Source organism: Electrona antarctica, assembly GCF_951216825.1.
Source record: "Electrona antarctica genome assembly, chromosome: 22".
NCBI lineage: Eukaryota > Metazoa > Chordata > Actinopteri > Myctophiformes > Myctophidae > Electrona > Electrona antarctica.
In genome coordinates this window covers 21,677,487-21,704,852 of record NC_136805.1, presented here as the reverse complement: position 1 = coordinate 21,704,852, position 27,366 = coordinate 21,677,487, and the positions used below count along the sequence as shown (strand labels likewise).

Here is a 27,366-nt window from a genome sequence, read left to right as displayed (position 1 = left end):
TCGTCTTTTTTAAAAATCCTCGTTTTTCATCATTTATAGCCCATGGTCTCGGACGGCATACTATAGCATGCCATTTTTCATCATTTTTGAGGATTAAAAAAAAAAAGACAAAAATCACTCCGAGACCATGGGCTATAGTCCATGGTCTCGGAGTGATTTTCGTCATTTTTTTTTAATCCTTGTTTTTCATCATTTATTGCTCATGGTCTCGGACGCCATACTATAGCATGCGGTTTTTCATCATTTTTGAGGATAAAAAAAGAGACTAAAATCACTCCGAGACCATGGGCTATAGTCCATGGTCTCGGAGTGATTTTCGTCTTTTTTTCAAATCCTCGTTTTTCATCATTTATAAGCCCATGGTCTCGGACGGCATTCTATAGCATGCCATTTTTCATCATTTTTGAGGATTTAAAAAAAATGACAAAAATCACTCCGAGACCATGGACTATAGCCCATGGTCTCGGGGTGATTTTCGTCTTTTTTTCAAATCCTCGTTTTTCATCATTTATAGCCCATGGTCTCGGACACCATACTATAGCATGCGGTTTTTCATCATTTTTGAGGATAAAAAAAAGAGACTAAAATCACTCCGAGACCATGGACTATAGCCCATGGTCTCGGAGTGATTTTCGTCTTTTTTTAAAATCCTCGTTTTTCATCAAAAGGATTTGAAAAAAGACGAAAATCACTCCGAGCCCATGGCCTGAAAAGCATTGGCAGAATGCACCCTCATAGGTAGAATTTCAGTGTGACCGTGCCCTAATAGTCAAAACTGTGTGGTGTATTTTAGAAGACTGCCCCACACATCATTGCTTACACTAACAAAAAAGGCCAACGCACCTGCTCAGATTACAGGCACGAAAACTGAGTTGAGATTAGGTGAGGTATGAGTTTCCTGTCATAATATGCCGTCCGAGGCCATGGGCTATAGCCCATGGAACTTTTTACTTTGAAATGTTTTCAAGTTTCTGAGTTATTTAACTTAAACTCCCAATGCATTCTCAATGGCAATAGCACAATCTTTGGCATGCTATTAGTCCTACATACTTTCACCTAGAAACCCCATTCAACGCTATTGAGGTTCATTTTACGGTGGACATGTTTGCCTGAAAAGGAATCTTTGAAATGTTTCATAGTTTTAGAAATATAGTGCTTTCAAATTTGAGAATTTTATAATGGCTCAATGGCAGATTATGGCACGTCAAAAAATATTATTTGAACAGCACCCTACTAGGAGTGTGCACACTAGGAATTCTACAGATATCATCTGAAAGCAGATGAAGGCAGACAGACAGACTAGTCGCTGAATGCAGGCTGCCATGCAGTGACATTGGCAGGGGTTTCCACAGCTACCCCACAACACAGCGCGTCACTGTCTGAGCAGAAGCTCTCAATGTTTTAACCATAATACTAAATGTACAATAACTAAACATAAATGTCACTTGAATTGGATTGCAATACTTTACAATTTTAAATTAAAAATTAAAAAAAAGCCCAACCTAGCCCAATGGTAACCTCTGCTTAGTTATACAGTACTGATCGTTCACTTTGTACATGTACTTCTATGAACAGCCACAAGAGGGGATGAATCATTTAGACTTCAGTCAACTTTACATGCAAAAGCATGTAAAGAAATTAATTTCCTTGCATGATACTTGCTATGCAGACATGAACAGCATTTTATTTTTGCTGTTTTAACAATATAAAACAGTTCAAATTCCCTTCTTTTTACATACTGAAACCAAAACACAAATACAAAACCATTTAATTGTAACATAAACATACAAAATACTGGACCTAAAAGTGTTTCTCAAATGAAATGAATTACAGGCAAAAACCTGTCACGGTCAAGACTTGTAACAATTGATTTTAACCAAAAATAATCATTCTAAATGAGTTAAAATTCTGTTAAAATCTGGTCAACAAGCTCACAAGCTAGTTAAAGATAATGCATTTCTGTTCACAACAGCAGACGTTTAGAATCCTCAACAGAGCTTCAAAACAACAATTAGTTTTAGCTGGTTCACGGCTAGTGTTATCTGTAAACATGATTAATACATTTAAATAGTATGCCACTGATTCGTTCTAATTGCTGAAGTGACCGTGAAAGCTGTCCATTGAACCGACCCAAGATACTGTAGCATTAAAGTGTGCAAATGATCAACAACAAAGATCAATAACAAACTATCCAAATAAGAGCACAGAGACCCTGATGTCCAAATTATGCTCCGTTGTTTGACGTGTCGAAAATAACGGATCTACACACTCTCAATTCTTCTCAGATACAATGCACTGGGAGTGTGTAGATCCCCTCTAGCAATGGTCACACCGAAGTTTAATTCTACCTATGATTTATTTTCAATGTGAATGGAGCGTTTTTGAAGAAATCTGCGAATGTCAAGAAATCACTCCATTCCCCATTGAAAAGCATTGGCAGAATGCACCCTCATAGGTAGAATTTCAGTGTGACCGTGCCCTAATAGTCAAAACTGTGTGGTGTATTTTAGAAGACTGCCCCACACGTCATTGCTCTTACACTCACAAAAAAGGCCAACGCACCTGCTCAGATTACAGGCACGAAAACTGAGTTGAGATTAGGCACCCCATTCGACTGGTATCATGTATTGAATCGGCGAAATCATCCGTTATCAGCACGTTTGAATGGTGCCAAAATGTCCATACTGGCATCCTCACTGTTCAGTATGTCATTATCTGCGATTGTAGCATTGTCATTATCACTGATGTCCTGACGGAGGCGCGCCGTGTCTGGTGGCCATGAGCTACGTGAGGCACCGCCGAGCGAGGCGCTAGTCGAGCGAGTCGCCGTGCCGAGCGTTGCGAAGGCCACCAGACCCGACTCAGCGCCGTCCGAGTTACGTCCTGATAGGCAGAGAATAGTATATATTACTAGCTCCTAGTTCCATGCACCGACAATAGTTGGAAATGACACGTCCACCAGGGTGAGGATGCCAGTATGGACATTTTGGCACCATTCAAACGTGCTGATAACGGATGATTTCGCCGTTCCAATGCAGAGATAACGGTCGAATCCGCTGGATTAGGTGAGGTATGAGTTTCCTGTCATAATATTTTGAGACACTGAGAGAAAGATGAAAAAGAGACAACTTCAGAAATACAGGACATGGAGGAAAATGTCAAAGGCCACATGGTCAATCTCAGGAGCTGACAGAACGAGAGCGGATTGTGCTATTGTCATCTTGCTCTTCCTCACTCTGTCCTTCCTCTCCATCTACAAGAGGTTCTCTGTCTGTAGGGCTGCTGGTGGCCGGGGCTCCAGACCTCTTGGTCGTCTTGTTCAGAATTCCACCCTGGAGAGAGAAAAGAAAAGAAAAAAAAGAAACAGAAAAAAATAACTTTACAAACTTAGTCAAAGTTCCATTGATTTACACAACATTACACTGGAAATGACCTGGAAGATTTATACAGAACTACCTGTTAATATTTTAGAAGGCATATTTATTCTGGGGTATCTCTCAGAGTCCAGACAATAAATAATCTTAAATCAATGGACCATTCTTTGTTCACTGATAATCAGGTGTGGAAAGAAATCACTTAACCCATTCAAACCGGGGAAGGCATCTGTCCTGTTAGATTTGAGCTATTCAAAGATAGCAGATAATTATACAAGCGTGTCAATTCGTGCCGCACTATGATCTCCATAAAGCTTGTCAACATACTGAAGCACAAAGTGCTCTAAAATATCCTGGTAGATGGCTCTGTTGACTCTAGTGTGAGGTTTTCACTGTCAGTGGACCAACACCATGCAGATAACATGGACCCAAATCCTCAATGTGTTTAGATACAACACAACCATCTATTAGGATACTTTATTACATGGCTTGGTTGAATGCTTGATTCTGATTGGTCAATCGATGAATTCAGCGGTGTGTTATTTCTTGATAACAGACCGCTCTACTCTATAACAGACCGCTGCCTAATCAAACCCTCTGAGCACCTGCTGGGCCCCGCTGATTTACTGCTTTCCAACATGACAGCCATGTAAACACACACACACACACACACACTGTGACACACAATGGCATTTACAGCTAAACATTACTCTCAAAAATGTTTTTGAAAACATTTGATCGAGAAATAGACAAAGCAGTACCGAAAATGGATTATATTTGATCAACCACTGACCTGCAGCTGGGCAGACACAGCAAGCGTGACACTTCTGGAATACTTTTTTTTTGTGTGTTTTGGGTCAATTTATTAATTTATGTTAGGTAGCCATGTGATAGCGACAGGGAGTTTAACCACCGAGGCGAAGCCAAGGTGGTTAATCACCCTGAAGGTGAATTATTTCCTGACAATGACCACCTAGCCAGATATTATCCCTTACTTACAGCACTGTGTGATTTCCGTATGTTGACAAGCTTTATGGGTATACTGATTTCCTTTTCCAGCAGCACTTGGCACCTGCCCACGGAGCCAAAACTACTAGTAATTGGTGTACTGACCATGCTATTACTGTGCTTAACTAACTGACCAGCCAACTGGCCTGACCTGAACCCCACAGAGAATCTAGGTTGAATTGTCAAGACCTCTTGACTCAAGAGGAAGGTGTGAAACACTAGATTCAACAATAGAACTGAGTTTAAAGCTGCTATCAAAGCAAATCTGGGCTTCCATAACACCTCAACAGTGCCACAGGCTTATCACCTCCACTCCATTAAAAGTAGCTCAGACCACGTATTGAGTATTATTATGTTTTTTGTAGTGGTCTCATAAAATATTCTAATATTTTGAGATAGGACTTTTTGATTTTCATGAGCTATATGCCAGAATCATCAAGATTAAAACAAAAAAGGTTTTAAATATTTCACTTTATGTGCAATGAATCTAGAATATATGAAAGGTTTACTTTTTGAATTAAATTACGGAAATGAACTTTTCCACGATATGTATATAAATACATATACATTTTGGGGGTCCTTGACATGAAAACGTTTTGAGCACCACAGATACTGTGTATACGGACAGAAAGATACGTTTTTCAGAAAACTTTTAGGGTTTAGAAGACATTCGTGTAATCAGCCTCAGGTCCTGGTGGGTTAATACTCACTCCACTGACAAACAAGACACAGTTCCTGACCTATAATCTATCAATAAATTCACAGAATCTCTGTGTGTCTGTGTATCAGGACAGTCACACTGACAGAAGACACAAATAGACAGGTTCGGGAAGAGAATACATGAATACACAAGTAGGCCATCTTGATAAATTGTTAGTGTTTTGACTCCATGCTGTAGTTTGGAGAATTCAACCATAACATAGAATAGATCAACACGACTAACCTGTCTGTGGTCTACAATGTTAAGCAGCACTGAGGTGACAATGCAGCTGATGGTGTTGGCTAACATGAAGATCATCATTCTCTGCCAACGCCAGAGCGGGATCTTCGTCTCACTGCACAACAGAATGGACAACACACAATCAATGAGCATATTACAAGTCATTATACTGTATGGTCATTATACTTTCAACTCAGCTGCAAGACTTTTAAACTGGAACCAGGATGTGCAGCACATAATGATTTTATTTATTTTTCAATATTTTTGAGGGGCGCTAGCCCCTCCTATATACAGGTTTAATGTTTGTCTTGTCTAGACAAACATTAAAAACGCCATTGACAATGGACAGAGTTTAATGTTTGTTTTGTCTGTCACTGAGCAAATCGGTTATAACATGTGTTGTTATGATATCACGATGATGTAAGACGATAGCGCCCCTCACTTCACACAGGTGTGATTTTTTGTTTTTAAAAGCCCTAAACAGTCTTTCGCCTCAATATATATATATATTTTTTAAAGTCTTCCAAGTCTCCCAAGTCTTCCAAGAAGAGAGAACTACTGATTTAGAAAGCATTTGTAGAATCGGCCTCATGTCTTAATGGAAAAAAAGATCCCAAAACCAAATCAGAATTTGGCCTAAATATTCTGAGCAAGATGGCAAGAGGAAAATATCTAAGTGACTATGATAAGAGGGTTAATTCTTTTATAATTTATAATAATAATAATAATGGATTGCATTTTATAGCACTTTTCTATGCATGTGCCTACTCAAAGCGCTTTACAATGGTCCATTCCATTGTAGACCATTGGGAGGTGAAGCGGCGAACAGTCAACGCCAGCGTCCTCACTTCCCACATTCACACACCAATGGTGGCAACAACTGGCGGCAATGTGGGGTTCAGTGTCTTGCCCAAGGAGAGTTCGACATGTAGACAGGAGGAGCCAGGATTCGAACCTCCAACCCACGGGTCATTGGATGACCTGCTCTACCTCCTGAGCCACAGCCACCCTCAAATTTAGGCATTTAGCACAGACTCTTATGAAGACTAATTGTGGCTTCAATCACACGTTCCACAATAGGAAAGGTGACTAAAGTGAGTAAGTGACATCTGCATTTAGATCTGTGGACATCAGTAAATTGGGTTGGAATTGTGGTCGAAAGTACACATTCAATGACCGTGACACTTGTACGTGCATTTAGTGCAATATGTAAGGAAAAACAGAAGAGTAACTTCCTCATGTCACTGCAGGATGTGATCACACTATGTCAGCAAGAACAATCCGTAGACAACTACATAATGAGGGTGTTATAGTAGGGTTCGTTTGCAGTGCATAAACCTCTCATTAAAAGGACAAATCAAGTTTGTGGGTTCAGTGGTGCGCAAAAACCATAGGAACTGGTTAGAGTTGTGGGAAAAAAGTATTATGTTCAGATCACACAAGTGGGCGAGTGCATGTGTGGTATCACCAAGAGAATGGTACATGCCTGAATGCTGGAGCCCTATGGCCAGGCAAATCATACTAAAAGTACTAAGAAATCCTAGTTGCGAAATATGTTTAATTTGCATCAATCCAAGATGTCCACAAACAGTCTTGCACAATTTAGGCCAAGGTGCAAGGTTCTGGTGACTTGTGATGGCCCAACAAACTGTCACCCATATCATAGACATGTCAGACTCCATACAGAGCATTGCCATGGAGATGTGAAGAAGCACATACCTGGACTTGGTACCCAAAATCCATCCGACAACCAGATTGGACAGTCCGATGCCAATCATCTGTATGGAGGTAGCCAACCCCATGGCGGTTCCTAGGGTTGCTTGAGGGACCACCAGCGGGATTGAGGGCCACATACTGGACTGAAAAACAACACGGGTCATTATAATTGATAGACAATAGATATACAGGCGCACACACACACACACACACACACACACACACACACACACACACACACACACACACACACACACACACACACACACACACACACACACACACACACACACACACACACACACACACACACACACACACACACACACACACACACACACACACACACACACACACACGCGCGTAAAACACAACATTACAAGAAAAAACAATGACGATGTTCCCTTTCAATTGAAATATCCGCATGTGATGTTAAGCTAAGGCTAATTACTTCCAATGTTCACTCTAAATTGTTAAGGGCCAACAGTACGAGTACTGAATACTGAGCGCAAATAACTCGGGGAGAAAGCCAACACTACAGATTTCATCATGTAGAACAGTGGTTCTCAAAGTGGAGTCCAGGGACCCACAGGTTCCTTGAGGGGGTTTCAAACGAACTCAAACAAAAAAGTTTGAGAACCACTGATGTAATAGAAGACTCACAGCAGCGAAGGAGTAGGTGATACCCAGCCAGATGGTGCAAACCAGGGGAGGGACAAAGGTGAAGGCCAGCAGTCCAAACACGGGCAGGGTGAGGACGGCACAGGCCAGCGCCAAGACCCCGCGCAGACCAACATAGTCCTGCAACACATTCATGCACACAATGAGACATAAGTGAACGCAACCATGTAGTTCATAGTAGCTATGAACGTGGATTACATAAATAATACACAAGAGGTAGGTAGGCCTGCCACAATTAATACATAATCAGTGTCACTTAATCGCAACTATTTGAGATAATTTCTAATATTTGCTGTAAAAAACTGTGGAAATAGCAGATCTACAAGCTCGTTGCTAGTAGATCGGCTATTTCCACTATTGATGTTTTTAATAGTATAAGTATAAAGTTATTAAATATGTCAGTCATGTCTTTGTTTATTTAGGTTATTTGTCATATCTGCCCATGCAACTTCAAAGCCAAGAAGCCAAACAGAAATTAAAATTGTATCCATTATGGTCCAGTGTTCAATGACAAAAACACAATTAATTCGTTAATTGCAATTATTTGTGTGACTATCAATTGTCATGTAAAATGTAACAATCATGACAGCCCTAACAACGTGTGTTCTTTATGGTGATTGATTTTGACTGAGTACAAAAGAGAGGCAATAGGTATAAGGTGTAGCCAACTGTAACCATGCTTTATGCCGATCAACAACACTGTTGGAATACAAACACTAGTGATTACATAAAGAATTAGAAAACGAAATAAGTCTTCATCAATGTTGTAATATTGTCACAGTGACTTACAATGAGAATGCCCACACTGGCCGACAGGATCAGCGAGCTGTCGTAAACGGCACCTGCGATATAGGCAGCCTCCTTCTGACTGTAGCCGCTGTACTTGTCCTGAATGAACTTACTGCACATAAACATGTTAAAGAGAATCAGAATCAATCTTTATTGTCACATCACATTACAACTAAGGTGGGTGAAAAACTTAGTTGTGCAGTTAAAAAAGATAGGAGCATAAAGTGCAAAATATGACTAATCTACATGGTACAATTGTGAGTGCATAATAAATCTCAAATGTAGACGCTGTTGAGTCACATGTGTAGTGTGTACGCATGTCCCTTGTTGATGGTTTTACCTGGCATCAGCGATGAAGGGGAATATGCCGTTGTAGAAGAACATGATGGTGAGAACCAGCAGCCAATATCTGAGAGAGAGGAGTTTCACATCCTGCACCCTCTACACACACACACACACACACACACACACACACACACACACACACACACACACACACACACACACACACACACACACACACACACACACACACACACACACACACACACACACACACACACACACACACACACACACGTTAATTAATGAATTTACACTCAAACAACAAAGTATGTATCGGTATTTGAATGAGGGGAGGTACGGTAAAGATCACTGATACTTGAACCAGGCTCTTGCTAAAGACTACTATCCCTACCACTTTGCGGGACTCTTCCAGCATGGAAGCATCCAGTCCCAGCTGCCTCATCCCCACCTTATCTAGAGTGCTGACCGTGATGGCAGCCATAAAGCCCAGCACACACAACAAGGCACCTACAACACAAAGTATCATGTTTGTTTTGTGTAGCACTATAACATTGCTTTCCTAGTTTAGTTGTATTTGTTTGCTTGTTTACTCAATAATGGCAGATCAAAGAAGCAAAATGTTGAGGAACAAAATGATAAAGAGAGAGAAATTAACCACTTGAACCCCATCATCCATTATTCTGGGGGGCAAAAACAGCAGATCTACAAGCTCACAATGCATAGATAGGCTATCTTTGGCAAAAGAGATTTGGTATAGATGAAAAAAACAGTCAGAGACGAATACAGTTGGAACTCGGGTCAGTTTTTATACAGTAAGTCTAGAGATTTTAAGTGGTCAATTGAGATCTGAGACAAATTACAAAGTTATCCTTTTTATGCATAGACAGTGTGACACTAGGTTAATATTTATCTCATCCCTAAGGCCATTTTATTTTTGTTGTGCTTCACCACCTGTTCCTTACCTCCCCAGAGAGTCCACTGCATCCCAAATCTTTGCTCAAAATCTTGGGTGAAGAAGAAGTTGAGCACAGATCCCAGGCGAGAAAAGGCCAGAGTTATACCGAAGGCTAAGGCCAGCTCCTTCCCTTTAAACCAGAATGCTGTGATACGATTTTGAACAACTACAGGGAGAGCAAGAAACAGAGACAGAAACAGAGAGAGATCACACATTTTTCCCAATTGCGAACAAAAATGTAGTATCTCTACCTTTTATTAGCCAGTCTTACTTGTCAGGGATCCATTGCCTGAGCCAAAAATCAGACGTCCTGTGAGCATGAGGGGAAGCAGGTATGGAGTTCCTCTGAAGTGGGAGCCCAGTGCAAAGATTGATGAGCCCAAAACACACAAGAAAGAAAAGAGGAAGACCCCGACTGCATAGAAAGAGGGACAGAAAGAGATCCAATTATAATGTATTCTGCTTGTTTTGCTAGACCCACAGAGCTGAAAATGAAATGCAACAGACTGGGATAAGTGCAACTAGAAAAATGTAACTGAAAAACAAAACGTTTGTAACTTTTGAAGTTGTATAAATTAGCCACGCTGATGGACTTGAACTTACAGCGATTTCCCAATTTGTCAATCATGAACCCAGCCAGGATGACCACTATTGCATTGCTGTGGAGAGAAAAGGCACATAACTAAACTAATCAATAAGGGTTACACACTCCGACACACTCATTACTAACCATGTCCTTAACCCTAACCGCACGCGGAAGCCACGTAGTCGGAATGTTGGTGCGTCGGAATGCGACTCTGTTCTCATCAATAAGATTCAACAAATAACCAGTTACCTACAATTGCAGATAATATGACTCCAATTCCACTCTATACTATACACATACTTACGTCCATGCATAGATGGCATACAGCAGATTATACTCCTGAGGAGTCATCCCCAGTCCCAACACACAGTCCACCGTCCCATTGATCACTGTTGTATTGGCACATGTCAGGTTCTGTCACAATGGAGGGAAGTCATTGACAATATGTATTGACTAGCCCGTTTGTCCCTCTTGCTGAGGAAAGCATTTTAAAATCTTCCAAACACCATGTCACAATTTGCAACACTAGATTATTTTATAATGGGATGAATCTAGAGTTGCAATACCCTCCATTGACAGCCCATTGATCCAAATCAAATGTCCGATCTGCTTGTATTAAACGACTTACGACATTAAACTCACCAACATTGCAGCTGTAGGGAAATCTTGAATTATCCTCTTTCAATCTGCAAAGTGTTTCATAGCATTCATAAAAATCCACTGTAGACATGTTATGTGCTACTTTCTGTCAAGAAATTCTGTGTAGGTGATTACATTTCTAAGTGTTGGAGTTTGGATTTGGATTTTGGAAGCACTCGTTTTCAATAACTGCCTCCTGCATTATTTGCAAATTTGAAACAGGTGGTACGCAGGGCCGTTCAGTGACTTCCGACGAGTGCTTCCAAACTCCAAACAGAATTTCTAGACATAAAGTAGCTCATAACATGATCTACGGTGGATTTTTATGAAACCAACTTTGCAGATTGAAACAGGATAATTCAAGCTTGCCCTTACAGCTGCAATGTTGGTGAGTCGGAAATTTCTATTTGGATCAATGGGCTGTCAATGAGGGTATTGCAACTCTAGATTAATCTCTATAAAACAATCTAGTGTTGCAAATTGCGGCTACATCTCACAAAACGTTACAAATGTGTTGGAAGTGGTGGTAGCCTTTAACATTACTTGCTTCAAAAAGAGTACTAACATGTACTTACTCCCTGGAACTGGTCCTGTAGAACACTTGGTATGTCAAAACAGAAGTATGAGCCAAATGTCAACAAGCAGTTGAAGAACAGCACCACAAAGCGATAATGTGCTGACAGACAAAACAGAAGAGAATGCACATTATAATATAAGAAGACACACTAGATTTTCTGTTGAAGATGTGTGTTGATCCCACCAGCTGAAACTTATTTGTGTACAACAAAACGGACAAAGCTATGGGGGTTAAAATAAAAAATAATAAAATGTCTGATATTCCATAGATTATATGGAACTAGAAAAAGTGCCCTTCTGGGCACAGGTCTCCACCAGGAGGATAGGACTGTGTGAGATGTTTGGCAAAATGTTTAGGATTAATATAAACATGTTTTTGAGGCATTTTGTTCCAAAAATGTGTTTTGCAAAAATCAACCTGTTGGTGGCGCTATAACAGGCCAATGTGAAAAGGGTGGGATATATTCCTCAGCCTAGTAAGAAAATGTGTGAAAGATTTCACGTAAATTGCATGCTGCGTTCATGATTTGAGGCTTTTGTTCAAAACGGGGCAATCTTGCAAACTGTGAAAGCTAATTATAGCCAATTAGGATGGAATATGAGCACCGACTTGAGCACATGACCATAGAGATAGTGTGTAACGATTTGTGAGATTTTTGGACAGAATCTGGAGGAGTAATATCCAAAAATGTGTTTTACAAAAGTCGGCCTCCTGGTGGCGCTATAAAAGGCAGATGCGGAAAATGCATGTTGTCCTTGGCCTCTAGGGAGTGTGCATGCAACGTTTCACGCAGATCGGTGCAGTTTTAGGTAAAAAATGTGAAAAGCTGCCTCATGGTGGCGCTATAACAGGCCGTTGTGGAAAATGTGGGGCAGAGGTTCATCGTTGGCCTCCAGGGAGTGTGTGTGCAAAGTTTGGCATCGACCGGGTTAACGGTGCCGGAGATTAGCTGTTCACAGACAGACGGAAGGACGGACACACACACACGGGGAGTGCAAAACATACTCTCTCCCCATGCCTTCGGCCTGGTGGAGACAATAATACACCAATGTATGGAATATGTGGAAAGGTTTCTTAGGGTGAATCTATGGGGTGGATATAGGTGGATATGGGATAGCCCTAGAATGGCTGTGAGGGTTAATACTGCTCGATATCTTAAATCAAGGAAAACAAATGAATAACATCAATTAATTAAAGTCAAGAGCGTTTATTTTAATAATTTGCTACTTAGTCATCATCCTAAATAAACGATATCCATTAAGCAAAAATGTTGACTTTGCACTTTTACAAATATGATGACAAAGAAAATCAGAATAGAAACACATACCACTCTCAGCCGGTTGCGCCATGGTGAAATAAGGAATGAACTCTAGTAAAAGAACCTTTAAAAGTCCTCCTTGTATTTTTTACAATACATGACGAGTAGAACAACATGTATGATATAGCACTAAACTCCAATGCCCAGACTTTGCTGTTTGTTTGTATGGTCCTATGGTTTGTTTGTAGCGGCGGTGTGCCCAACTGCCCGAGTCTTAAAACATATGGATCCTGAGTCCTCTCACTGGTGCTGCGGGTGGAGGTGGTTGTCAAATCTGTGCCTAAGATCTGTGCACAGGACAACACGGCGCAACACTCGATGTGCAACGACGCTCCCTAGCGCGTGCCTTAACGTCACATCCGTGCTTACACGGTCCTTTATTCTGATTGGCTGGCTGTGGCTACATACAATTATTTTCTCTAAATTGCATCTAAAAATAACACAAACTCATGAATATTTCAAGTACGTGTTTAAAATTATTTGCATGAATTAATAATGTGTCTATTGAAATGTGGAACGCCCTACCAACAGTCAATAACACATGCGAATTCCTTGACTCCTTCAAGTTCAAAACCGCTCTCATGGCACCTACGTCCGCACTCCGCAGCGTAAACGTCTTTAAATAAATATTTTTTGAAAAGTCTATCAGGAAAATGAACGGGGAATTATTTTCCGGGTCTGGAAAGGGGGAGGGACTGCTACGCTAAACAAGTAGAAATGTTTTTATGTGGTACTTGAAACATGTACTGTAATTCTGCAAACTGTTAATAAATATTTCAATCAATCAAAAAAGTCGCATCACTGCACTGACTGCAGCAATGCATTGTACGCATCCACCTGGCTGGGACGGTTGGTGTCGCTTTTGTCTGCAACATGACATGACATCTCCCTCTGCCGTGCCGTCTACTGTTAGTTTAGACTTTTAGAGGATGACTGAAGAGCGCGTTTTGAATTGTCCCTCTCAGCACACCGTCTATACGTAACCCAGTTTTAAAGGGCTTGGATATCATTGATTTGATTGTAAACAATATCCACGTTGCAAATGTTGCAGACGTTGGATCTGTGTATGTTTTAATGAGCGTTATAACGTAGCATTTCATCTAGGCTTATTATGTTATGTCTTCTTTACGCAGGGCTAAAACATGGGAAATCTCCGAATCAGAGGACGAGAGTGATGCTGAAGCAAAGCCCGATATAAATTGCGATCAGTGCAATGCCAATGATGATGATATATCTGCTAATTCAGCTTGCAAAAATGAAACTTCAGACAAAGAGTGCAAGACCCTGTCGACGTCTACACCGGCTCAAAGTGAATATAGTCAATCCACTTTGTGTCCTCCAGGAGGACACAAGTCTAGTTCCCCTACCCCTAGTCCTGGAAGAAAACGTCGCACCAAAAAGGAGATCGAGGATGACACGCATAAAGCCAAGGAGAGGAAGGAGGCCAGGGAGAAACAGAGGATAGCTAAAGCCAAGGGTAACGAGGAGAAGAGACAGGAGCAACAGAAGAGGAGAGAAGAAGCAGAGTATCTGAAGAGTCTCAGACCAGAGAACTGTCTGAAGCACATGACTGTGTGCATAGATCCAGGTTTGAGACTGGACCAAGTATAAAGTTTACAAAGACTGCCGAAATAACAAATACATGTGTGTATCTCATTATATACTGGTACTCTCTCCTTATTATATATGTCATATTAACAGCTGTTCTACAACACGATGGCTCTGACATCTTGGTGGGTGCCCTGGAAATCTACAAGTGGAAGTATAACATTGAGAGCCAGAAGGTCCCTCTCAGCATCACCTGGACAAGAGATGTACCTCAGGTTGACACTTCTTTAAGATTTCCAGAGTTGCTCCTCTCCACACAACATTTCACTTGTGTGATGATTTCAACGCAAAAGTGTTTTGCTATAATAGCCCAATATGGCATCTTGTATTTTTCCGTTTGATTGTACAGCATGGGGAGGACGCTGAGCGGCTAACTGAGGAAGAGCAAGTTCTTCTGGTCCTGGGGCTCAGTGATTTCATGGACATGGTGATCTGTGTGAAAAAGGTGAGCTGCTTTTTGTTGAGTCCATTACACTCACCATTAATCCGGTTTGTTGTGTCCATGATGGATTCAGTCCTTTTGTTTTAGTTTAGGAATGACACTCCCTCAATTGTATTTCTTTTCATTCTATGTTGTGCTCTATTCCCTAATTGCCCTGTATGTGATGCCCTCTTATCCCTCAAACATCTGTTGCAGTCTGTACTGTTAAGTATGTTATTCAGAGAATTTCAGGCCATGTCCAAGACACTTTAACTTAACTTGAATGCAAATATTTGAGTGGTGCAACCACTCCAAGGAACAGCAATGTCACTATGGGACTATGTGACTGTTACTATGTTTAGACTACCAGTAGGGGCAAAAGTGGCGCTGTTGTGCCAGAAACAGAGAGAGAGAGATAGTGTTGCACTGTTGCCTGCTAATTACAGAGAGAGAGATAGAGGCAGGGGGAGAGGGGAGTTGCACCACTTTTTTTATTCTAAACTCTTTTCCTTGTGTTTGATAGTGGTTATACCTGTGTCCACCACAAATGATTATGTTCTCCTATGTTGTTGTCATCCACTACAGATACTAGAAAATGATGGCGAGGACTCCAACTCAGGAGCTCAATCTCTCCTCGCCCCTCTGTATGAGTGTCTTAACCTTAATGCAAAAATGACAGTCACTGTTTTAGTGATGGACTCTCAGCTGAACTACTGGTCAGTATATCTGGGAATGACGTCATTCCTATTGTCTTGTATGGAAGATGAACTTGATGTTTTGCATCCCCAGACATATGCATGCATATACTTTTATTTATTCATTGAATGAGCTTGGACCACAGAAAAGTGGTCCTAGTGGATAACTTTGGCTTTAGTGTCCCTTTGTGTGGGTCAACCAGGGTTGAATCCCAGGCATTACATTTACACCCAGTTTTAACCTGTTCATGGAATTTAGATGTCACCAAATGGTTACACGAGACTAACTTATCGGTATTCATTTCCACAAGGAGGAATAAGGCCTGGGAAGGCGAAACGATAGCTGAAACACTGCAGTCACAGCTGGGGATGGAAGACCTAGACATTGAAGAGGTCAGTTGACTTTGAATGTTGCAATTATCTAGTTAGCCTGCTATAAGCCATTTACAGAGATAAACTTGAGTCGTTTTACAATTTGACTGCCTTTGGCTCCACTTCAGCCATATTGTGGTTGCAAATCCCTGAAAATGAGGACATCTCTTATTCTCTTTGAGTGCGTCTGTCCTGTTTAGGTGCTTGTGTATCTGCAAATCTACAAGAATATTGCAATGGCCTTCCTATATGACTGGCAGGAAGTCACTGAACATGTGTGTTCAGTCACCAAGGCTTTGGCCAAGCGGCCATTCAAGTAGGTACCCACTATCATTAAAGACTTGTGAGTCACAACAAGCTTCTCATAGAGCTTGTTAACACCGTTCCTTAGATTTGTTTTGCCATGAGGTATTCGCCTAAGTAACCGATGCCGTCCTTCACATTCTTATCTCTGTAAACCCTCAACCACATCTAGCAGTAGCAGAATGGGAAACACACCCAAGTCAGCATGTGACTATGGTTGACCTCACAGGTAAATGTCTGTGCCTCCGTTTCCTCCCAGACTACTGACAGAGACGGTGGAGCTGCCCTTCTGTGTGGATGGCTCGTGGGCCAGTGGGGCACGAGTGGAGAGAGATGGCTCCGGGTTGCGCCTGGTGTGGAGCAGGCAGATCCAACAACTGAACAGGGTCAGCCCAGCTGTGGCGACTGCTGTGACCACAGCCTACCCATCTCCACAACTACTGTTGCAGGTAGATTGTGTGTACTGTATATAGATAGTCAAACATTATACATACTGTACATTGCTGGATTCACTTTTTACATGTATGGTGAAAGGCATAATGCTGAGCAACAATGTACGTGCCATATTGAGTGATATTGTAGCAGCAAGGAAACATAGGAGATTTTGCAAGATCAACATAATCAACAAGAAATCCACTACCTTTGAAAGGGCTAACATTGGGTGTTCCTAGACTAGAGGCACAGCTAGTTAGTGCACTTACCACATTCTCCTCTTGAGTTGCAAAGACCAGTTTGAATCCGACATGTCTTGTCATGTATGCCTCCCCTCTATCTACACTCTCATATCCAAATAAAGCATAAAATGTAAAATTACACATTACTAGGTGAGCAATTCTTTGACAAGAGCATAACTTTTTTTCAGACTGTGATATCGACATCATCTCAATGATTTGTTTTTCAAAATGGATTTATGGCCTTACACAGTATCACTTTCAAAAGTGTTGAATGTTTTACTGTCCTCAGACCTACCAGAGCATGGAATCAGAGGAGGAGAAGAGGAGGTTGTTGGCAGACCTCTTGGTGAAAGGTGGAGGAAAGGAGAGGCGGATCGGACCCGACATCTCAGCCAGAGTCTACCGCTGCCTCACAGCCCAGAACCCCCAGCTGGTTCTAGATTAACTTATCCTGGGATCATATCGGATGGACGAAGGCATGACCCCTGGCTGGAACACCTTGGCTAATGTGAAAATGTAGATGTTTGTATGCCAGTTATATACACCTGTAATGTTCTTGCATCATGTCATCTTCATAATGAAACACTATACATATATGCCCTTGAACTTCAAGAGCATTATGGAGACATTGTTTTGTAAATAATGAATTCGTATCACTACAGTTATAGTGTAAATAGATTACTATTATGATCCATAAATTCAACTATCTTATACCACATGATTACATTTTTAGTTATTTTAAAGTCATTATTTTGAGATTTGAGTAAATTATCAGATACTACAGTAAGTCGTTCAAATACTAGTATGTCAATATTGGTCCATTAGCTCAGTGGTAAAAATGTCTATATAGTATTTATGTGCGGTACGCCAGTTAAAATCTAGGGTAGAACATTCAAGTTACATAGATTACAGAACAAGTGGCATTGAACATTTTGTATTTTACCAAATTGCTTCAGTAAGAAAGTCTAACTACATTTAAATGTACATCATGAGTGATGAACTGAAAATCACATTTAAATTATTAACAAACATTTCCACAATATCGATAAGAAAATATTTTTGCTCAGAAGCATGTTTACACATTCACAAGATTTACAATGATGTGGTTGCAACTTGCCAGATCTAATAAGTCTTCCAAAGACTTTTTGTATATGAACCTAGATGACCTTCCCCAACAAATGTCTTACACATCCTGAATTGCATGTGTGCTGCTCACCCTTTTTTTACTTGTTCAAAGGTCCTTCATGTTACACAAGACAATGAAAGTATAATCTTCAGATTCTCCAACATACTCAGTAGATGGTGATGGCAATGGTAGAAAAACACTGAATCAAACGTCTTTCTGCTCTTGGCTAGAATGTTCAGCTCCAGCGACATTTTTTGTGTTGGTAATCTTCTGGCTCAGAACAGCAGCTCTCATAGTCACTACTAGAGGGAGTGGGAGTGCGGCGGCAGACACAGGCCTGAGCCTCTTGTGAGAGCAGGCAGGGGCACTGAAATGGGACTGGGTTAGTACAGGGGCTCGGGGAGGCCCAGGCTCTCCGAGGGGATACAGGCCTGGAGATGGGACTCAGACTCATCTCCTCATGCATAAACTCCTCAGACGAGTCTCTGGGCTGCTCTGAGTGTTCGGAGTTGTTGCGGAGGGTGAACACCCAGCCGAACCTCATGTGCAGGACGTTTCTCAGGCCGGGCGGCACATTCAGGACACCCAGGAGGTCAGGGCAGTCAGGCAGCTCTTGCCGTAGCCTAGCACAGCAGAGATACTGCAGGGAGGTGGGTGCATAACGAGCACGGGTGACCTTCATGCTGCTCTTAGCAGCCGTGGAGCAAACCATGGGGTAGAACTTCTTGTTCTGGAGTCTGGTGGCAACCACACCTAGGGAGGTGGAGGAGATGAGACAAGTCGTGTTGCAATACTGGATGTATTCAGTGAAAAATGTCAGATGGCTGTCATTACTAAAATGTAGTGTTGCTAATTAGGCCTCATGAAACGGCAGTGACACTCACCTAGGCGGCAGCGATTCTTATAGAAGGTTAAGGTATTGTTCCAGGTGTCCAGGTGCAGCCCCATGATAGAACCCGGACCAAACTTTGAAGAAAATGTCATCATTTCCCCTTTGTGGTGGAGCAGACCTTCAAATAAGTGATATACAGTAAGTTAACAGGCTGTATTCTTTTTCCATCCATTACTTAAATTTAAAAAGGTTAAAAAAGTTCTCAACACATTTTCACCAGTTGGCTTCATAGTGTTTCCGAAACTGACCCTGCTCACCTGAGTAGGAGAGTCCCCAGCTGGCCTCGTCATGGCCCAGCATGCTGCAGAAACTATGCATGAACTTGTCCAGGTTCACCTCTGAAGTTCCAATGCCAACCATCTACAAAGTTGGATCACAATCCACAGTGAAAACAAGATTACACAAAACTATAGAGGTAACCTGGGGGGATGATAAATTCACGAAAATACAGCGACAGTACTTACCATATCAGTTCCATAGACAGGAGAGGTCATCTTGATTTCCCAGAAGTGGTGACCATCACCCAATTCTTTAGTGCCACGTATGGCTGCTGTACCACAGCTGTAGTCTGAGTGAAAGGTCACCTTCCTGTTGTCACAGCTCAGAGAGAGCCCAGGGAACAAGGAGCAATCACCCCACACCCAGTCAAAATCTGAGGAGGCAGTGGAAAAAACTTACACTTTACTGTATAGTTATCTAAATTATTAGATAACTATACAGTAATTATTAAATTATTGTTATACAGTAGAAATTTTTCATTTCAGGGGGTTATAGTCATCACCAAAGCACATTTGTATTGATGTTGATCAATATTTAGTTATATTCTACCCATGTATCATTCATTATACAGGTTAATCGCAGGGATTCCCAACATTTTTGGCTGGGGACCTGCAGAAATGCTTTGGCCATGTCTCAGTTTATTGTGAACTGTGGTGTATCAAGCTAGTGTTATAACTGATCGGCTTTGCTCACCCTGGTCCTCCTCCCCACAGAGGCACTCATTGACGGGGTTGAAGCCCAGTTCCTGAGCCAAAGGGCTGGGCTCCTCCTGGAGGTCACACTGGCAGAAAGATTCCCCCACCACTGGTGCTGTGAGGGGCATATCCATCATTTCAGGGACTGGGTAATCCACGTCAGAGTACTCAGAGTCCTCTACTTCAGAGTCCCCAGAGTCCAAATCGCCACTCTAGTTGACACAAACAGAACACACTATAAAATACTACTCAAAGTGAAGGTGATGGGTCCAGGGTTGTCTAAGGGTAGGACCTGCCGCAGTGGTGTCCGATAAGAACAGATGTCAACCCTGGTGATTAAGTATGGATCTAAAGAGCCCTGTACAGTGCAGCGTTATTTGGGTTGTAAGGCCAAATATCCTGATTCATACAGAAGCTGCTGGACTCTCCTGGTGGGAGCTGGTCGATGATCTTGAAGGTTGTAGTCCTAGAGATGGTGGTAGATTTGGGGTAACACTGATTGCATCTCCTCTCAAGGGGTGACGGCCACAGTGTTGATTTCGTTGACCAAAACTATGACAAAAATGTTTGACTACCTTTTTTCACTGACGAAAACTAAATAAAAACTAAACAAAAACTTAGCTACGATGACTAAGACTAAATATATTGACTTGGCTTATGTGGGCCAAACCAAACGATCTCTAAAAATTAGAATTGGGGAACATAAAACTGCAATACGCACTGGCAACCTAGATTATGCCATGGCTAGGCACTACATACAAGCCAACCATGGCTCCCCAGCATCACTACGCTTCTGGGGCATAGAAAAGATCTCTACCTCCTCACGAGGTGGAGACATTATTAAGAAAGTGCTATGCAGAGAGGCCCATTGGATACACACTCTTAACACACTCGAACCCATGGGCCTAAACGAGGAACTGAAATTGTCCTGCTTCCTCTAATTTTCCCTTAGAATCCCTCAAGTGTCACCACCAGACCACCACTCAGGCTGCTTCTGCTCTACACCACTGTTGCTGCGCTGTCCTTGCTGCCCGCCCCCTACTGGGGCCCTATTATTATTTGTGCTGTATGTCCTTGGCCATTTACTTGGCCCCCAAAGCAGTCTATCCCCAAACTAGTTTTGGTCTTCTGCCTTAATTTTGGTTTTAATCTTATATATTTATTAATGTATGTACTTCAAATATGAACTTGACAGTTGTCTCTTAATCCAATAATGTTGCTCTATTTTTGTATTTGACACCTTACTTAAATATGAACTTGACAGCTTTCTCTTAACCAAAATGTTCTATTTTTGTACTTGACACTTTACTTAAATATGAACTTGATAGTTGTCTCGAAAACCAAATATGTTCTATTTTTGTACTATTCTTTCTACACCTGTGTATTTATAGTCTGTATATTTATAGTCTCAATGCACTTTAACTTTCATCTGGATAATCCCTCACTAGGTGTAGCCTCGGTCCCAGGCTCACTTAACTGCGCATTAAGGCTCTTGCGCAAAATCTCCTGGATGGAAACACATCAACATGCGAATAAGTCTCCATTTTTCGCAAAACACTTTTTCGCTAGAAGGTGGCGGATTTGAGGCTATATCGAAAAAGTGAAATGCGCAACTGGAGCATGGAAACACTAGCGGAAAATGAACTCGCATGATATCGCTTTCTGATTGGCCAATCCATACCAGTTGTTGTTTCATGTGTCGTCGTGGCCATGTGTGTTGTTGTTGTGTCGGTTCTTAGTGTCGCTGTTCTGGTGACATCAGATTGCGCTGCTTTCTTCTTTTGCAGTTATATAAAGTCATTGGACTGAAAGAGTGCGCCACCTCCTGGTTTAACAGACCAATAATCACATATTATTCGCTTGAGATCCGCAAATGGAAACGAGAGACATTGCGCTTCACCTTTTTCGAATTAACGAACATACGCTTCCTATTTTCGCAAAGGCTTGATGGAACCGCACCTACTGTTAGGTTCCACGTGAAAATTATGTATGAACTAATGATTGCTGGCTGTGTGACATTGGTTAACCAAGGGCCTGCCCTCTGCACCATGTGTGTACTTAAGCCTTACTGTGTTGCCCCCTCGGGCTATGACCTGACGAAGATGTAATTGACACATCGAAACGTTGTCGCTTTTTACCTGCACCCTGTTACTAATAAAATAAGGGCCTGAATCGTCTGAGCTGCTCCAGTGCCTTCTTGTTCGTAAATATATTGACAATTTCATCAACAGATACAAACCCTAAAATGTTAGGGAGGGACTAGTGGAGAATAGATCCAGTAGAACTAAAAGACAAGTAATTTGTTGCTCGGGTGTTGACCTCTGAAAATAGCAGATCAAAAGGTGTCACAGCCAAGTTTTCAGCAGGCAACCAAATGTAAAATCAGGCATTACGACACCATCAAGGCCCGCAAAAAAGATTTAAATTTTTTTTAAATAAATATATATATATATAGTTACAGTGAAGACTAACAGGAAAGAGGGAGAGAGAGAGAGAGACGGGGAGAGACATGCAGCAAAGGTCGTCATGAACGGGACTCGAACACACGACGCGCTGTCAGGCCAGAGCCTATATGTGGCATGCGCCGGATCACTAGGCCAGCGGGGGCCCGTCAAAATATATTTTGTATATATCTTTTGCAATCAACTAGATTTAGTCAACTAAAATCGTATGATATTTAGTAGATTTAGTGGAAAGATTATGACTAAACTAAATCAAAATTAGCTGTCAAAATAAATCCTGGACGGCCACCCTATAGCGCTTGGCTTGATATGCTTGTGACATCTCACTGATGTCACAATGAGTCAGCTATATACGTTGTATATGGAGTTTTACATTAGCATATATGGAGCTCTAGATCAACCACACCCAAATATGGAGTTTGTGATGTCAGACTTGGGTTCCCAGATTGGACTTAGTTAGTTAGATATGTCGGATAGCTCCATATATAGAGTCTATATATCTATGGCGACCTATCAAAATACCCATGACGCGAAAGTGAGCCTTCATAACAGCGCTAAGTCTTATAGACAACTTCACAAGGTTAAGGAGAATCTTTATTTTTCGCTGTAGCCCCTACTTCTGCCTCTTTCACTCCCTGTAAGCCAATATGGCAGTCGGCAAGAATAAGAGACTGACCAAAAAAGGTGCCAAAAAGAAGATCGTGGACCCTTTTTCCAAGAAGGACTGGTACGATGTCAAGGCACCAGGCATGTTCACAATCCGCAATATTGGCAAGACCTTGGTCACCAGGACTCAGGGAACCAGAATCGCTTCAGAAGGTCTCAAAGGCCGCGTGTTTGAGGTGAGCCTTGCTGACCTGCAGAGTGATGAGGTAGCCTTCCGTAAATTCAAGCTGATCACAGAGGACGTCCAGGGAAAGAATTGCCTTACAAACTTCCACGGCATGGACCTGACCCGTGACAAAATGTGCTCCATGGTCAAGAAATGGCAGACTATGATTGAGGCCCATGTGGACGTGAAGACCACTGACGGCTACCTGCTCCGTCTTTTCTGTGTTGGTTTCACAAAGAAGCGCACCAACCAGATCAGGAAGACGTCGTATGCCCAGCATCAACAGGTCCGCCAGATCCGCAAAAAGATGATGGCGATCATGACCCATGAGGTCCAGACCAATGACCTGAAGGAAGTCGTTAACAAGCTGATCCCTGACAGTGTTGGCAAGGACATAGAGAAGGCATGCCAGTCCATCTATCCCCTCCACGATGTCTTTGTAAGGAAGGTCAAGATGCTGAAGAAGCCAAAGTTTGACTTGGGAAAACTGATGGAGCTGCATGGCGATGGTGGTGGCGGCAGTGCTGCCAAGGCCACTGGTGACGAGACAGGGGTCAAGGTGGAGCGCGCTGACGGCTCCGAACCCCCCATTCAGGAGACTGTCTGAACAAACCACCATGTCACAAATAAAGAAAATAAAAAAATAAAGTAATGTGGAAAAAATAAAAGTCTTATAGACATGGCAATTCATTGTCTTTGGCTCTGAGACAGGGGTGGAGGGGTTAAGTTAATCTACTACGGCAGTAGCTCAGGAGTTTGGCTTTGTTTCCAAGTGTCCTTGAGCAAGACACTGAACCACTACTGTAATTGCTCCTGGTGACCAGGCTGGTGCCTTGCATGGTCGCCTCTGATGTCAGTCGGTGTGTGAATGTGTTAGTGTATCACAAAATTATATAGAACAGTGTTGGCCTGGACGGTTAGCTCAACCGTCTGGGCACCTAGGCTGCCAAGCCAGCCGGGCGGCGTGCCGCGGGTTCGACTCCCGAGCCTGACGGCCGCGTGTCACTCCCCATCTCTCTCCCCCTTTCCTGTCTAGTTACTGTACCCTATCAATAAAGGCAAAAAACGCCAAAAAAATATCTTCTATACATGTATGGGTGAATGTGAAATCAGATGGTAATTAGCTAGTAATATTTTCTTTTATAGCATACATCATATATGCATATATCTTTGCTTGAGATTAATGCATGTTGTACATGGTCAGTCCCTTATACAAAAATAAACTAGTAATTGAAATCCAATAAGTGAAACGAATTAGATTGTAAAGCACGATGAATGGATGGGAATACTATAAAAGGGGCTGTGTAATTGTAGTCCATTTAAATCTATTAATAGGATTCCTGAATTTTCTAGTAGTTGCACATATTCTAATTATCTATTTGAGAAGGCCATCAATCAAATTCTGAAAGAGCCTATAGGACGGCCTTTTCCCCACAAAGTCCTCAGTGACTTCCTATTGGTGTGAGATGCCATGTGCACCAGGTAGTAAAAATAGATTTGGTCCAAAAATACAGATCCTCCCGTGCCTTTGGGAGACCTCATATCTGAGACACAGCCATTTTGAGAATGGAAAACCACTGGTAGCCTTGGGAATTGAGGTCACCTTCCAAATAGTGCTTTACAGTTTAGAAAACAAAAGCATTTAGAATTTCTAGAATTTCTTAGGCAGCTATCTCTTAAAGGAGAATTCCATGCTAGAAGGCTTTCTTACCTTTCTTTGTAGTCGTTACGTCCCCACCAAAGAGGTCCAGGTGTTTTTTTTGTGCAAAAACTCCTTATTGGCTATTTCCCCTACCATAAGCCCTCAGTGAATTGCATTGAATTGAATGGGGTGTTGTGCTAATTCGCTTATTTCCATCGAAATAAGTAGCAAAGTGTGCCGCTTGGGATAAATTTACATTATGAAGAGAGGATATATACAAAAAAATCACACCCGTGTGAACTGAGTGGTGTAAGGTTTTATATAGCATGATCAGCTGTGGTCTGACGTAATGTCTGACGTAATGAAATAAGGTAAGGTATTATGTAGCCTGATCAGCTCTGATCTGACGTAATGAAATCACACCCGGATGTGATTTCACAACTGGCTTTTTTTGTGCAGAGAAAATGACCACGGTTGCTACGGTCATCCAGTTCACCCGGGTGTGATTTAATTACGTCAGAAATAATTTTGAACATAGCAACCATGGTCATTTTTTTATGCACACAAAAGCCAGTTGTAGGAGTGGTTTACACCACTCAAAAATAATAATTTTGAGCGATGGAAATAAGCCAATTAGCACAACACCCCATAGCCCCATTCAATTCCCATTCAATTCAATGCAATTCATTTAGGGGAAATAGCCAATAAGGAGCTTTTGCACAAAATAACACCTGGACCTCTTTGGTGGGGACGTAACAACTACAAAGAAAGGTAAGAAAGCCTTGTAGTATGGAATTCTCCTTTAAATTCCTGCTTTCTCACCTGTGTTATGCGGTCCTGCCGCTCAGATGCCATGGTATCTGTCTCCCGCTGTGTCTCGGTCCACTCTTGGTGCACCCGCCTCTCCACCATACCAGCCCTGTGGATGACAGGGAGGACGTCACAGGACACAGATATATACCTTTAATTAAAATCTCTACTTTGAATGCATCACTGCTATGCCAGCAGTCATTATACTTTATAAGAACAATTACCTTTACCTAGTAAGAATAAACTAAACTGTTCCCCAATCATCTTGACTGTACCACCTATAGTAAGAATACCCTCACCCGGTCTCCCCAAATTCATCTTTCCTAGCAAGAAACTGCACAGCCTTGAGAGGACAGCCAGTCTGATCTTGGACTGCTAGCTAGCCTAGTGTCCCATATGCTATTGTTAGTAACAGAAGGTGTACACGTGCAGTGCACTCACTCAACTTTAAACCTGACCCTCTGCTTAGCCACTCTGGCAGGTGGTGCACTAGCTGGCCATAGGCCTATAGAAGTGTCAGTCAACAGTGTCTGATCATTTTCATGGATTGGTGCACCGATTAATTATGGGTGCTTTTCATTTAGGTGTTTATGTGTGCCATTTGTGGAGTTAACTGTACGGGAAGTCATGCTGACCTGAGGCATCAGTCATGTGCCATTGAGGGCAGAGTGGGTGTAGGTTTTCACTGCAAGTTTGCAACAAAAGCCTGCACCCACTCACGTCAGCATGAGAAATTAAACTTGAATTAGCTGCTGTACACAGTACACACAATCATGCACCAGCTATATCACAGCACAGCATACCACAGAATGTAGCTCAGCCTCATGGCATGTGACCATCCATGCACCTTAGCACCTAGCCCCGGTCCAGTGCGTCAGCGAGTCTCTCACTGACAGACTCGCTGACGCACTGACCAGGGCTACTTAGCACCTGACTGCTTTCCAAGCAGGTGCAGGAGTCTCACTTTAATTGGGCCTTAGCCTACATATACAGTACAGCAACATCATCTGGGGAGCCATAACAAACTACCCAACCATGCAAATCAGTGCTCTAACTGCCTCTAAGTCTAATGTAATGCAGTGCATTGCAAATTAAACTGTGATGTGAATGCATTTTGTGGTTTGGTGTCAAGGCATAGACATAATCAGTGTCCTTGAAATGCTACAATTCAATCAGTAGGCCTACTTGAAATGCTACCATTCTGATAGGACACGTGCCTATGGTACTTTCCCAGTGCACTGTATAAAACAAATTAAACAAAGCAAATATTATCCTGTCTCAATTTATTTGATAGTTGTATGAACAGAGTCAACAGACAATGATATAATAGCCTAATAATGCAAGGAATGTCTGCGATATTATCTAAGTATTAAATTAAAGTAAGTAGGCAAATTTCTGCATCAATTAATTTCACATGCATAAAACAAACTTATCAATGAGTGATATACTGTATGATGAACTGTGGGCGTACACCTGTAGACCTAATGAGATTGAGAAACAAACAAACAAGTAATGTTCTTCTTACCTTATAGTGGCCGTGGTCCGCTTATAACCTGTCTTCAAGTGGCTCATCTTGCTGCGTGAGGCTGAGCGTGTGCAGACTGTCTGGGTCTGGGACCTTAGTTGGGGCAGGTTAGGTTGGCATTTTTTCCAGCCAGACGTAAAC

General features: G+C 42.0%; 4 protein-coding genes across 7 annotated transcripts; 2 read left to right on the top strand and 2 right to left on the bottom strand.

Annotated features, from left to right (window-relative positions):
- Nucleotides 1-1,604: 1,604 nt before the first annotated feature.
- On the bottom strand, nt 1,605-13,224 carry LOC306915287 (lysosomal dipeptide transporter MFSD1-like). Of its 3 annotated transcripts, none has more exons than XM_079492587.1 (13): nt 12,899-13,224; nt 11,570-11,670; nt 10,660-10,769; nt 10,373-10,428; nt 10,041-10,184; nt 9,777-9,935; nt 9,206-9,321; nt 8,849-8,949; nt 8,509-8,620; nt 7,702-7,839; nt 7,042-7,181; nt 5,326-5,437; nt 1,605-3,332 (listed from the first exon to the last, which is right to left on the bottom strand). In XM_079492587.1, exons 1-13 carry the CDS (start codon nt 12,918-12,920, stop codon nt 3,180-3,182), a joined length of 1,464 nt encoding a protein of 487 aa, XP_079348713.1. In that variant the 5' UTR covers nt 12,921-13,224; the 3' UTR covers nt 1,605-3,179. The 3 variants fall into 3 exon arrangements, with proteins under 3 accessions (XP_079348713.1, XP_079348714.1, XP_079348715.1); XM_079492588.1 differs by having other exon boundaries at nt 11,570-11,594; XM_079492589.1 differs by lacking the exon at nt 12,899-13,224 and having other exon boundaries at nt 11,560-11,670.
- Nucleotides 13,225-13,872: 648 nt separating this feature from the next.
- Nucleotides 13,873-17,743, top strand: eme2 (essential meiotic structure-specific endonuclease subunit 2). Of its 2 annotated transcripts, none has more exons than XM_079493248.1 (8): nt 13,873-14,477; nt 14,591-14,712; nt 14,847-14,942; nt 15,504-15,634; nt 15,928-16,006; nt 16,186-16,301; nt 16,548-16,737; nt 17,252-17,743. In XM_079493248.1, the coding sequence occupies exons 1-8, from the start codon at nt 14,006-14,008 to the stop codon at nt 17,405-17,407; spliced, it is 1,362 nt and encodes a 453-aa protein (XP_079349374.1). In that variant the 5' UTR covers nt 13,873-14,005; the 3' UTR covers nt 17,408-17,743. The 2 variants fall into 2 exon arrangements, with proteins under 2 accessions (XP_079349374.1, XP_079349373.1); XM_079493247.1 differs by having other exon boundaries at nt 15,925-16,006.
- A 137-nt stretch (nt 17,744-17,880) lies between these two features.
- On the bottom strand, nt 17,881-27,343 carry LOC306915714 (SPRY domain-containing SOCS box protein 3-like). The gene is made up of 7 exons (XM_079493250.1): nt 27,226-27,343; nt 25,713-25,809; nt 19,953-20,166; nt 19,445-19,632; nt 19,238-19,340; nt 18,973-19,098; nt 17,881-18,841 (listed from the first exon to the last, which is right to left on the bottom strand). The coding sequence occupies exons 1-7, from the start codon at nt 27,270-27,272 to the stop codon at nt 18,324-18,326; spliced, it is 1,293 nt and encodes a 430-aa protein (XP_079349376.1). The 5' UTR covers nt 27,273-27,343; the 3' UTR covers nt 17,881-18,323.
- LOC306915418 (small ribosomal subunit protein eS1-like) lies at nt 23,049-23,896 on the top strand. Its single transcript, XM_079492744.1, has one exon. The coding sequence runs from the start codon at nt 23,064-23,066 to the stop codon at nt 23,853-23,855; it is 792 nt and encodes a 263-aa protein (XP_079348870.1). The 5' UTR covers nt 23,049-23,063; the 3' UTR covers nt 23,856-23,896.
- Nucleotides 27,344-27,366: the final 23 nt, after the last annotated feature.